At 36.7% G+C, this 14,428-nt stretch overlaps 1 protein-coding gene across 1 annotated transcript in view; it reads left to right on the plus strand.

Annotated features, from left to right (window-relative positions):
* The window catches only part of IL9R (interleukin 9 receptor), a 70,413-nt gene extending 68,615 nt beyond the window's left edge, over positions 1-1,798 (plus strand). The window contains exon 10 of the mRNA XM_034669604.1: positions 1,686-1,798. Within this exon, the coding sequence (XP_034525495.1) occupies positions 1,686-1,798 (113 nt within the window). The remainder of the gene's footprint in view (positions 1-1,685) is intronic.
* The last annotated feature ends 12,630 nt before the right edge of the window (positions 1,799-14,428 follow it).

Consider the following 14,428-nt stretch of genomic DNA (forward strand, 5'->3'; position numbering starts at 1 on the left):
GTTATACGCAACTAATGAAGCATCAAACTTTACATCGGAATCCGAGGATGTACTGTATGGTGATTAACATAGTATAATAAAAAAAAAAGAATTAATTAACCCTTGAATTATATACTTAATGAGAAAATAGAATTAAGGATTATTATTAAACCATTATACATCAACATTTCCAAAAAGAAATACAATTAAATAAGAAGCATTAGAAACTTTTTTCCCTAAAGAAGAAAAATATGACCTAAGAATCTGTCAGAGGCTGAGAAGTGCCTTAAGATGCCTTCAATTAAATACAGTTTCATACACATGCACAAAGCTCTGACCCTTCCATCCAGTTTCTCAGTGTGTTAATTTCTCAGTGTTTTCAAAGAAATATGTCCAAATGGAATGCACATCAAACATCTATCTATTATACTTGTTTGTTCTCTTTGGTTTATAACTCAACTGTTACCCCAGTCTTTATCTTTCTGACTCTTCCTAGAGTTGTTCTTTGTGCCTTATTTTAAAAGCGTATTAGTAACTTATCCTTCACCTTTCTAAAATGCTACCTTTTGGATTCCAAAGGTCATTAGTGACCCACCTGGAATTTTTGTTTTAGTAAAGTGTCCAGAATCTACTCCCATTCCTTCCCTTCATGGTCTCAGCACAAAGGGATGAGGAGACCAGTACAAGCAGAATACTGCTGTCATTATTGTTATTTCCAGGCTTCATTCACTGGCTGCTAGGTGACTAAGCTTTTCTGCTTTTCAACCAAAGTCCCTTTCAGAAAACAAGGCCAATGTGTAGAAACAAATAAACAAAAAAATCAAACACTGTAGATCCACAAACATGAGGATATTTGCTCAGACCATTACGACAATAATTGGGAAAATAAATACAAGATATTTGATATGGAGGACCAGCTTAACACCTTTAACAACATAATACAAGTTCTTTAGTTTATTATATCATCATTTATTGACTGTTCAAACTCTTCCCCATATGCTCTAAAGATCTCCTCTTAAGGAAGAACTAGCTATTCCGTGTTCTACTTTGCTTCTAACTACTGTTTATTGCATGATGTCACTCTCACTATTATGTTATTAACATTAAAAGGGGGCCCATTTTGGCGGTAACTGAGTGCAAGTGCTCAGTTTAATTTCAGTTGTACCTTCTTCATTTTGTTGAATTCTAAATATGCTTTATTTTTATCTCACACCATTCTATGGTCACTAATAAGAATATATATATATATATATATTTGTTGAATTGTATGCTTTTCCTTAAAATTGTTGTAAACATTTTATTTCCATTAACAAGCCTTGACATATTTTCTCTTACAATAAATATAATACTGTGCCATACCATACTATACCATACCATACCATGCCATACCAAACGTCTTTTAATCAATACTACTCACTTAACAAATTGGTGAAGGTAAAATTCTAGAAGAAGAAGGTTAAGGAGAATAGTAATAAGAGTACAGGTATAGGGTTAAACTTAAAAAGGAGGATGCTTGTCTTTCTCTGAAACTTGTCTTTCTCTGCTTCATTTGTTATTTTTGATGCTCTTGTTTGAGAGTCTCATTAGAATAAAACTGAATTGTGACTGCAGGCTCCATTTATTTTAACTGCTACCCAAGATAGAGTAGAATCTGATCTTGTTAATTTTAGTAAAACCCTTTCCTGTTCATGTTGTATTTTACCCAGATGACCCCATGGAAGGCCCTTTGGGGCACATTGTGACTGTTGTCATGGTTTCAACACAGACTTACTATGTGAAAAATTTAGCAACAGCCCCTTACATCTCTGAAGACATCTAAACATGTTAATATAAAAGGATCTGCATTTCATGGTTCTTATGGGGGACTGCACCATAAAACAAAGCACTCCACATGAACGTTCAATGACAATGGTAAAATAATGATGTTAAAAGCAATAGTTCATCAGGAAGTTAATGAAGTTCTCAAGTAAGTGAGAAACATATTCTTTTCAGTTAGAACATGATTGCAGTATCATTTTTAATCAATAAAGAAATTTGGGACCACCTCCAAGTAAAGTCATTCATTTATTTCCTTGTGGAATTGTGTAAAGATTCTCTTCTTTTTTCCAACCAGGCTAACAGCTACCATTCTTTTAATACTCTCTTTTCTTTCCTGAAATCTGACACAATCAAGTTTTCCAGATTCTTACTGAAAAGGATTCCTTTTACTCAATTTGTCCAACATGAAAATTGGAGTCACGAGCTGTCTTAGCAATTACAAGGATGTGATTTACTTGTCAAAGTGTTTCTTCCCTTTGGGTACATTGAACCAGAAAAAAGGGGATAAAACCTTTGCTGACTGGATTGAGATGCACTGACTTCTTCAGTCATCTGGCTGGATTCCTCAGGGGAAAGGCTGGGAGCTGCAAAACCAGAAAGGTTATAGTGGTGCATGAAAGTAGTATGAAAGGCTATGACATAGCTGACATTCTCAAAATTTTCAGCAACTATTTCATGGCCAAAGACAAACTCATCTTTATTTTCTCAAAATCTGGTCATGTTTCCATGACTTCATCTCCCTGAATGACATCGTTTTTCTCCCCATCACTCAGTCACAAAGACTCTAATGCTTACTAAGAGATGTGGATTCCACCTAACTTCCATCACTTCTCCTTTATTTCCATTAGGGCTGCTCTAGAATTTCAAAGTTGCATAACCTCATCCCTGAACTGTACTTCTAACTCTATGTCTATCCATATTAATCACTCCCAACTGGTGTGTCTTTGACTGCTCTCATGCCAATACATCTTCCACACTGCCACCCTATAATTTTTCTTATTGTTTTTGTGCCCTGCTTGAAAAACTTCCAGCGTCTCTCTAGTGCTAATAGAATAAAGTAAAAAACGTTTAGCAAGTACTCCAAACCCTTTGTAGTATGGCTTCAGTTTAACAGTGTGTTCATTTTTCAACTCCCAAACAAATAGTCCACTTTCCTGTACTAGACTATTGTCAATGCATGAACTTTTTTTCTTCCACAAAGAAAAGTCTTATCTTTCTGTTGAAATTATACACATCTCAAGAGTTTCCACTCAAATGTTATCTTCTCTATATGAAACAGTCTTTAATTCCTCTGGTTCAACGTAGTCTCTCTCTCCATGGTTCTCTCAGAGCTCTTCCAAGTGCCATTACGGCAGTGCTTCTTGGATTTTACTGTGTATCAGATCCCTGGGATCCTGTAAAATGCAGATTCAGATTCATTAATTCTGAAATGAATCTGAGATTCTGCATTTCTAATAAGCTCCCAGTGGATACCCTTGCTGTAGGACCTTGGACCTAGTTTGAGGAACAGGGTTTCAGTGTTTATAGAGATGCATCTCTGGTCACCATTTTGCCTGTGTTGGAGTCTGCCGGAAACACAGCTTCCTTCCCATAAGGACTGTGCTCTTTCAAAGCAGGCTCTTGGTTATACCTGTATCTCATATGCTTCGTAGTCTGATGCCTTGCTGGTAATTCTGGTGGAAATTTCAGCCAATGAAGCAATTGAAAAAAATTCCAAATCAAAACAAGAGTGTGGTTTATCTGAAAATGTATTTCCCATTATCTTCAATGGTAGAGGATTCTCTAATAGTGCCGAAAGCATATGACTTGCTGAGTTGGCACTCTTATTCTTCACCTGATTTGTTGCCTTATCATTGAAGAAACAAGTAAAGGAGCACCTTTGTCTTACAGTACCTTGGTTTGATCCCCTGAAGGCTATCATATGCTAGCCTGATGCCCCCCGTTAATGTTTCTGTTTGTCTCTACATTGAATGCCTCAGGTAGCATTGCAAATGTCAAGATTTCATTCTTTTTGATGGATGAGTAATATTCCATTGTATATATACCACATCTTTTTTATCCATTCATTTCTAATCCACTACAAAATTCTTTGGGAATTATCTTTAAATTTAAAAATGTAAATGACATAAATATTGGAAATTGATCACAATAATGTTAATAATAGCATTACAAATAGCAAAATTTATGAAAAACTAGGTAAAATGGTGTAAAGGTACTTAATTATACATAATTACCCAGTAAATCATCTAAAATTAAAATGTATTCTAATAACTTGCATATTTTTAAACTTAGAAGATATTTTATACAATATATTGTTGGTAATATTAAAATTGTATTAAAATTTTACTGGTAATACACACTTCAAAAATTTTAGAAATATTGTCAAATATTTTGTTAAATTCAAGTAAATTTATGTTTCATATATTTTAATAAAAATTAAGTACTATTCTGTATATATATAAAAAAGGATTATACCCCAAATGACCGAATCTACTGGAATTCCAATGGTTGGATCTGTGTGTAGAAGGCTACTACAATTGTTCCAAATGATCCTCACATCCTGGTTATTCATGTCCTTGTGTAATCCCCTCCCTTTGGCTATGGGTGGACCTAGTGACTTGTTTCTAATGAATAAATATGGCAAAAGTGAATGGGTACCACTTCTGAGATTTAAAAAAAGGTTGTCTTTTCTATTTTGCTTGCAAACTTTCTCTCTTCCTTTGACTTTTCTTACCTGCACACTTTGATGAAGCAAATTGCTGTGTTGGGCAGGGTTCATGGTAAGGAACTGAGGGTGGTCTCTTACTGACAGCCAGTGAAACAGAGTCCTTCAGTCCAACAACCAGTGAGGTACTGAATCCTGCCAACACCCACAAGAGTGAGTTTGGCAGTGGATCTTTACCCAGTCAAGCTATAAGTTGAAGGCAGCCCTGTTTGTCACCTTGATGGCAGCCTTGTCAGGCACCTGAGCCAGAGAACTCAATTAAGATGCATCTGGATTTTTGAACCACAGAAACTGTGAGATAATAAATATTTGTGGTTTTAAGCCACTAATTTTTGAGGTGATTTGTTATGCAGCAATAATTAGTTAATATAGTGGGTCTCATTTCTAATGCATTTTTAATTGATCTCTTTATCAATAATGTTCACTATGCTTTTTTTCACTGATATCCAAATTTTTACCTCAGAACTCCGTAATGATAATAAAATACATTTAAAAACCTGTTATGTTAAACATTATTGGTTGAAAGGTAAAAGGAACATACTGGCATGCTTCAGGGATACTGCAATTTCGGTTCCAGACTACTGCAATAAAGTGAATATCATAGAAAAAAAGTGAGTTAAATAAATTTTTTGGTTTCTCAGAGCATATAAATGTTATGTTAACACTATACTGCAGTCTATTAAGTGTGCAATAGCATTATGCTTAAAAAACAATGTATATACCTTAATTTAAAATATTTTATTGCTAAAAATGCTATCATTTGAGCTTTCAGCAAACTGTAATCTTTTTGTTGGTGAAGGGTCTTGCCTTTCAGTGTTGATGGCTGCTGACTGATCAGTTGCTCAATGTGGTTGCTGAATGGCTGTGGCAAATTCTTAAAATAAGACTACAATAAAGTTTTCCACCTCAATTGACTCTTCTTTTCATGAACAATTTCTCTATAGCACACAATGCTGTTTGATAGCATTTTGCCCACAGTAGAACTTCTTTCAAAATTGGAATCAGTTTTCTGAAACACTGCCACTGCTTTATCTATTAGGTTTTTGTAATATTCTAAATCCTTTGCTGTCATCTCAGCAATTTTAACAGCATCTTCACCAGGAGTAGTTTCCTTTTCAAGAAACTACTTTCTTTGCTTGTCCATAGGAGGCAACTCATCGGTTAAAGTTGATCATGAGGTTGCAGCAATACAGTCACATCTTTAGGCTCCACTTCTAATTCTAGTTCTCTTGCTGTTTCTACCACATCTGTTGTTACTTCCTCCGCTGAACTCTTGGGCTCCTCAGAGTCATCCATGAGGGTTGCAATCAATGTATTCCAAACACTTACTAGTGTTGAAATTTTGATCTGTTCCCATGAATTGTGAATGTTCTCAATAGCATCTAGAATGGTAAATCCTTTTCTTATAGGTTTTTAATTTGCTTTGCCCAGATCCATCAGAAGAATCACTAATTAGGGCAGCTATAACCTTATAAAATGTGTTTCTTAAATAATAAGACTTAAAAGACAAAATGATCTTTGATCCATGGGCTTCAGAATGGATTTTGTGTTAGCAGGCATGCAAACCATTAATCTCCTATACATCTCCATCAGAGCTCTTGGGTGACCAGGTACATTGTCATTGAGCAGTATTATTTTGAAAGGAATCTTTTTTTCTGAGGAGTAGCTCTCCACAGTGGGCTTAAAATATTGAGTAAACCATTTGTAGAGCACAGGCAAAGTATATTTAACATAATTCTTATGGCCAATAGGATTTTCAGAGTGGTACATGATCATTGGCTTCAATTTAAGGTTCCTGGTTGCATTAGCCCCTAACAAGAGAGTCAGCTTGCCCTTTGAAGCTTTGAAACCAGGCATTGACTTGTCCTCTATAGTTATGAAAGTCCTAGATGGCATCTTCTTTCAATAGAAGGCTGTTCCATCTACATTGAAAATATGTTTAGTGTAGCTAGCTTCATTGTTTACTGTAGCTAGATATTCTGGATGACTTGCTGCAGCTCCTACATCAGCACTTGCTTTACCTTGCACTTTTGTGCTGTTAAGACAGTTTCTTTCTTTAAACCTCATGAACCAACCTCTGCTAGCTTCAAACTTTTCTTCTACAATTTCCTCACCTCTCTCAGCTTTCTCAGATTGAAGAAAGTTAGGGCCTTGCTCTGGATTGGGCTTTAGTTTAAGGGAATGCTGTGGCCTGTTTGATCTTCTGTCTAGACCACTAAAGCAATAAGGTTGTTTTGCTTTCTTATCATTTATGTGTTCACTGGAGTAGCACTTTTAATTTCCTTCAAGAACTTTTCCTTTGCATTCACAACTTGGCTGTTTGGTGCAAGAGACCTAGCTTCCAGCTGCTCCTGGCTTTTGATGTGCTTTCCTCCCTAAGTTTAATCATTTTGAGCTTTAAAAAAAATTATTTAAGTAAACTCTACACCCAATATGAGGCTCAAACTCACAACCTGGAGATCAAGATTTGCATGCTCCTCTGACTGAGCCAGCCAGGTGTCCCACAATTTTAGCTTTTGATTTAAAGTGAGAGATGTGTGACTCTTCCTTTCACATAAACACTTAGAGGCCATTGTAGTGTTAATAACTGGCCCAATTTCAGTATGGTTATATCTCAGGGAAGAAGGAGGTCCAAAGTGCGGGAGAGGGACAAGCTGATTGGTGGAGCAGTCAGAACACTACATTTATTGATTAAGTTTGCCATCTTATATGGGTATGATTCATGGAGCCCCAAAACAATTACAATAGTAATATCAAAGACGACTGATCACAGATCACCATAACAAGTATAATAATAATGAAAAAATTCAAAATATTGCGAGAAATTACCAAAATGTGACACTGAACATGAACTGAGCAAATGCTGTAGAAAAAATGGTGTTGGTAGATGTGCTTGATGTGAGGTTGCCAAACCCCTCCAATTTGTTAAAAAAAAGAAAAGAAAAGAAAAGCACAATAAAATAAGTTATGCCTGCATATGAATTAAATATCCAGAAAGATTCTACTTTCTTATCTCTGTTAAATCTGAAGATGCAGAAAAGAAAAATGGATGAATCTGTGGGGTTTCTGAATTGATACTTGTACTGTACAAATAGACCCCTGGATGTGAGAAGAGGGCTTAGAGAAGAGTAAATGCTGAGATAAAGGTTACTTTTCATGAGACAGATTCATTGCAAGGCTGATAATTGGAATTGATATATGAACCACTGAGTCTTATTTCCCTATCCAGAGTTATATTTTTGTTAAATAATCTATTGGTTTTTGGAGCACTATGATGCCTCTTCTGTATAGCTGAGGCCAAATTTCCTTGAAGTTGCTATTAATATGCAAACTACTGCTAGTATATCCAAGACTTCTAAACAATATTATTCAGTTAAACTATTTTCATGTCAGATTCCAGTCCAATCAGAATACATTTGACCTATGTCCCAAAGAAATTTTATTCAAATAAACATTAAATAAGAATAGAGGACTCCTGGGTGGCTCAGTGTGTTAAGCATCTGCCTTCAGCTCTGGTCATGTTCCCAAGGTCCTGGGATTGAGTCATGTGTTGGGATCCCTGCTCAGCAGGGAGTCTGCTTCTCCCTTTCCCTCTGCCCCTTCCCCCCTGCTTATGCTCTCTCTCTACTCTCTCTCTCTCTCTCAAATAAATAAATAAAATCTTAAGAAAAAAGAATAGAAGTCACTGCCAAATCTGAACTGAATTGCCAGTGAATATCAGGACTGCTAATATACTGTCATTTTTTTATATTCTAGAACATTTTAAAAAGGTGATGTGATAACATTTCAACAAATAATCATCTTTATGCTTCAGTCCATGAGTCTTAAAACTGCTTAAGTGGTGTTAACTTTTTCTTGGATATGGAGAAAAAGGCAAATAGAGGTATTCTTGAGGTCACTTAGGTCAGCTACAGAGCAATCCAGTCGTTAATATTGAAAATCTGTGTTTATAGGACTGGTCTCTCAGGCCCTAGGAGGCCGTCTTCTCAATTTGTTATAATAGGTCACATATAGGCCCTCAGTGTCTGCCTTTTTTACTAATTTGTTGACCATCCATGGGATTTGTTATTTGATTTGTACTTGCTTAGGATACTTCCTGTATGCCTTAAGTGTCTCAGTTCTCACGCCTTATTGCAATTCATCCTTTGTCTCGCATTTTTATTTGGTTGGGAGAGACCATTATCAGATTCTTACCAATGTGGGTCATGCCCAGCACTGATGTGTGCTTTTAATCATGATTTTTTTTACATCTGGCAATAGGGACCAAGCCTTGAAGTGAATGAGATGTGTGTAAAAGAGTACAGTTATGAGGTATCTCATCAATCACAAGGCAAGGTCTAACTCTTGAAAGAAATGTAGATGCCGTAATGAAATCAAGAGACCTAGCCTTCCTCTCTTGTCTTTATAAGCTTAGGGATTAACTAAGAACTCAATGCTTGTGTAAGTGGTCTAAAAGCAGTACCAGTTTCACATTCTAATAAATCAATGCTGCATGCTTTAAACATGGACTCTTTTTTTTTTCTTTTGGAAGCATGGAAATAGGAGTGCACCGTAATAATAGAAGGCTAAGTGTACCACTCTATCTTTGCAACGTATTTTCTCACCACAACCCTGTAGATAAGATACTGCACCAACTTAATCTTCAGTCTCATGAAGAACAAAACTAGTTGAAATCACATGAATATAATGACAATCAGTCAAGACAAGCTGCTACTCAGGACTCCTCACATTGTGCTCCAAGCACTTTTGATAGGCTGTTCTCACAATATCTGCTATCACTTTCTATGCATTAAAGCAGGAACTGAGAGATAAGAGGCTCAACCCTGTAAAGAATGCTTCTTGCAGGATATCACAAAATCCAAATATATTTAAAGAATACTTGGCTGGATGTCAGGAGCACTGGATTTGTCCTAGCTTTATTGCCAGTTGCCTGGGTGGTTTCAAGGTGGTCATTCAAATTCTCTGGGTCTGTCAAATAATTTGGATGACCTTAAAAGTTTTTCGCAGTTCTAAGGGTCCTTAAATCTCTGAAGAGGTTTCAAAGAGCTTGTCTGCATCTTAAACAACATTAGCATTATGGAAAGTGTTCTGGACAAAGAATTGATGGATTTTATGTTCTGAGAGCACAGGTCCTGGAGGAAACAGCACACATTCAAAATGTCAGCAGATACCTGATTACACACCACTAACATCTGTGATATTCTTGCTGCCTGCTGGCATTTCAGCCTGCAGGGATGCTTCTTTGCCCCAGAGAGAAATGGCCGGGATAGTTACAAAGGATGCTGCATGTCAATGCTTCTTTCCAAGAAACAATTAAATAAACCCTTATTGAAACAAAATTAGCTTGGAATTAATTGCAAAATGGAAATGGTACTTGATATTTTCTGGTCACATATATACAACTCAGTGAGATAAAAAACATGAGGCATGTAGGAGATACCTTTGCAGGCTTTCCTTGGCTACAGAAGTTGCAGGAAAGAACAAGTTCATAACTTTTGTTTTTCAAGTTTGGGCACACACAGTGTGATAGAAAAATGCTTCATAGCTCTTCATAATGAAATGTGATTTATAAGCTGCTGATCACATTTCTCCCTGCGTGTTATTCTTACTTTTCCTACACTTCTCTCCATAATTTAGTGAGCTCTTGGCCAATGGAGCTCAGTCAAGAGGGGGGAGGTTAGGGGAGACCTAAGAATTAAGCACTAAACAATTAAAGTGAAAAGAAGGTGACCATTTTCATGAGATAATACTAAAAGGCCAAAGGACAGATGTGCTGAGGTAATATATTTTATGAAACAAGGACCGATTTTGTCCTCTTTTAAAATTTGGTACTCCGGGATAGAATGTTGAAATAGGCAGCCCAATACCAAAGCAGATTTCCTTCACAGTCTCTATCTGAATTGTGTCCCAGGCTGGTAGGTAAGAAACTGGCAGTTTCCCTTTGCTTTGGTGACATTGAGCACATGTCTATGAACCAGATGAGCATAGAGGGTGTTAGGGCTGTTGTTTTGACCTGTCTGTACAAGGATTGGTTCACTTGAATCTTATTTGTACATGGGACCCAGTAATATTCTATGAAGAATTCACACTGAGAAAAGAAAAGTTGATACACACAAATTTGGTTCAAGTGCAGTGGACCAGGACAGAGGAGAAGGTGGTGTTATGGACTGTGTTCAACTTGAGTCCTTGGAAGAGAAGCCTTTATAAAAGTGACAATAAAAACTAATACTAAAACCCCAACTGTTTCATTAATTTAATTCTCTCAATTTTAAAAATTAAGATTATTTTTTAGATCAGTTTGAAGTTTACAGAAAAACTGAGAACATATAAAGATTTCCTATGTACTTCCTGCCCCCTCACACGCACAGCCTCCCCATTATCAATACCCCCCACCAGAGTGGTACATTTGTTACAATTATGAGCCAACGTTGATACATCGTAATAACCCAAAATCCACAGTCCACATTAAGATTCACTTTTGGTATCATATATTCTATGGATTTGGATAAATGCACGATGAAATGTATCCATTATTATGGTATTATTGAGAATATTTCCATTGTCCTAAAATGCTGGTATACATACATATTTAAAAAAAATTTTTACTGAGTTTAGTTGACATACAATGTTACATTAATTTCAGGTGTACAATGTAGTGATTGGACAACTTTATATACTATGCTAAGCTCACTACAAGTGTAGTTACTACCTGTCATCATACAACACTGTTTTAATATCAGTGACTACATTCCTTATGCTGTGTCTTTTATTCCTGTGACTTATTCTTCCCACATCTGGAAGCCACTCCCCTTCATCTCCCAATCCCCTTCATCCATCTTGCCCATCTCCCCACCTCCTCCCCTCTGGCAACCATCAGTTTGTTCTCTGTATTTACAGATCTATTTTGCTTAAAATGCCGATAATTTTTTTAAGATTTTATTTATTTATTGACAGAGATAGAGACAGTCAGCGAGAGAGGGAACACAAGCAGGGGGAGTGGGAGAGGAAGAAGCAGGCTCATAGCAGAGGAGCCCGATGTGGGGCTCGATCCCACAATGCCAGGATCACACCCTGAGCTGAAGGCAGACACTTAACCGTTGTGCCACCCAGGTGCCCCTAAAATGCCAATATTTTTAAGGCACTTGTTCTCATTTTTCAGATCCCATAAAAAGTGGCACAAAGAGAAAAAGGTATAGTTGAACCACGATGAAGCACACACCGTAGCACAGTCAGGCTGATACACAAGTGGAATAGCAAAGAAGTCATGGAGGACATATAATTGTTGCAACGGTACCTGCAATGCCAACCAGCTCTCACTGGCTTCAGCAAGGGGCCTGCAGGAATACAGTCTGGAAAGGGGTTAAATGGTGTCCAAGACACAGAGGTCCAAGAAACTGCCTCATGTACCCAGGGAAGACACCCTCTACGGACTGCGAGAGGAATTTGACAGGGCTGGAGTCACAGAAATGCTCTTTGGGTTACACGAAACACAACAGGATTTTTACCCTAACTGCTGTGGTTACATAAGCAAAGAACAGATAACTTTTATCCAAGTTTATGAACTGTTTCCTCTATGCTGCCATAATCCTGTTGCTTTTTTCAGCAACATAATAAAACAGTTTTAATGAAACCAATAAAAATGATTCTCCCTGCAAAAGGCTGGTAATTCTCAGCTTGCAACATAAGGCTCTGCAGTTCTGGGTTACTGAGTAGGGGAATTAATCAGTATTATGTTAGATGCAAGGGAGATTCCCCAGTGTTCTGTGATGGTGATAGAAGCATATTAAGAACCACAAATAAAAATAGCAGCATAATTAAAATATGATGTGAAAGCTAAGAAGTTCAAACTTCAGCCTGCTCTATTGTCCATCCTGAGGCCTCTTGACAAGAGGAGTGTCAAATTTTTGGGTTTTTTTTTTAATCTTATTTTGATATTTTAAATTAAATGCAGATAATTTTTTGCAGAATTAGCACCATTTTGAAGTAGTACGAACTATACTATTGTGATTTGCTTCTCCCCTGAATATTTTTTTTAATCTGGCAGATCGACATTATGTTACTGTCACTAGGGCATTCATCTAGTGCCAGTGGCTTGTGGGGATTCTGGGGCAATTCAAAGGGACACAGAGACCTTAGTGTATTTATTAGGCACTTTTGTGAATGATGTGTCACTATTTTGTGGAATCTAGTCAGGATCTTACTAAAGCTTGGCTTACAAATTTCACAGGATTTATTGGTCCCAATATTAGAATATCTTCTTTTATCTCTTCTCTGTTTGATCTGCTTCTTCTTATCAGTGCCACACATACTGGGCAAGAGGAGGAGCCCCTGATGCTTACCTGGGTTAGGAATCTTGTCTTTTTGGATTTATCATGATTGACACCACCAGTGAGTTCAGCATTCAGCATTTCTCCCTATTTTTTAACCGAGACATAAAATGCATAAAGTGAGGTACATAAATGGAAGTGTATAGCTTACTGAATTTTTATGTATGTATGCACTGTGTAACTACTACCCAGATTAAGATAAAAAGCATTTCTAGGAAGTTTCCTCATGCCACTTGCTGGTTAATACCATGGTCCCACAGGTAATCATTATTTGGACTTCTCTGCATTCAGAATGTATTCCTTTGTATCTGGCTTCTTTCAGAGCCATGTCTGTGAGATTTATCCAAGTTGGTGCATATATTAGTCATTTGGCTTTTTTATCACTGTGCCATATTCCACTGTGTGAATCCACCACATTTTACTTATTTATTCTCCAGTTGATGGATTGACTCTAGTTTATGACTTTTATGATACACTTACTCTGAACATCTATCTTTTTGGTAGACATAAGCATTCACTTCTCTTTGGTACATAGCTAACACTGGGATTGCTAGATTATAGGATAGGTAGGGGTTAAGTTTACTAGTTACTGACAGTTTCCAAAGTGTTTAAAACTTTTAATTGATCCCTATTATCAGCAACATTTAGTATTTTTTTTAATTTTTAATTTTAAAGTAATTATAGATTCACAGGAAGTTGCAAAAGTGTGCAAAAGAATTGCTTTAACTAGCTTCCCTCAGCATTTACATATTGCAGAACCATAGTACAATTTCGTAAGCAGGAGACTGACATTGACGCAATGTGTGGTATAGTTCTATATCATCTTATTGCATAGGTTTGTTTGTAAAACCAACACCCCAGTTAGGATACAGAACTATTCCATCACCATAAAGTTCTCCTTTGTGCTATCCTTTTATGGTCACGCCCAACCTTTTTTCCTCCACTATCCCTAATTCTTGGTACCCACCAATTTTTTCTCCTACTCTTTAATTTTATCACTTTAAAGATAAATGGAATCATACTATAGTGACCTTTGAGATTAGCTTTTTTCACTCAAGATAATGCCCTTGAAATCCACCCAATTTATTGCATATAACAATGGTGGTTCCTTTTTATTGTGGAATAGCATTCCGTGACACAACATGACCTCCGGTTCTAAGGCATTGGTCCAGTGGAGGACAGAAGCTGTGGTTGCACATGATAAATGTAAACTGACCAGGCAATTTTCATCAGAAACTTATAGAAGTCATGACAAATGAGCAAAAGATAATGATGGTAATCAGAATATGCTAACTTGAAGGAAAATCTCTAACAAACTTCCATTGAGTTGTTGCCAGTGTTTTCATCAAGAAATAGGTCTGGGTCTAATTGCCATTCAAGTCCCTTTAATCAAATGTTTTTGACATTTTCTAGAAATAAAGCTAAAGAATGAGCAATGGAGACAGATTCCCTTTACAGGAACTGGTGTCTCTGAGGGATCTCGAGATGTATGAGGCAGAATTACTAAGAACTAGAATTGATTTTATTTTATTTTTTTTAAGATTTTATTTATTTATTCGACAGAGAGAGAGACAGCCAG

Source organism: Ailuropoda melanoleuca, chromosome 10 (assembly GCF_002007445.2).
Source record: "Ailuropoda melanoleuca isolate Jingjing chromosome 10, ASM200744v2, whole genome shotgun sequence".
Classification (NCBI taxonomy): Eukaryota; Metazoa; Chordata; class Mammalia; order Carnivora; family Ursidae; genus Ailuropoda; species Ailuropoda melanoleuca.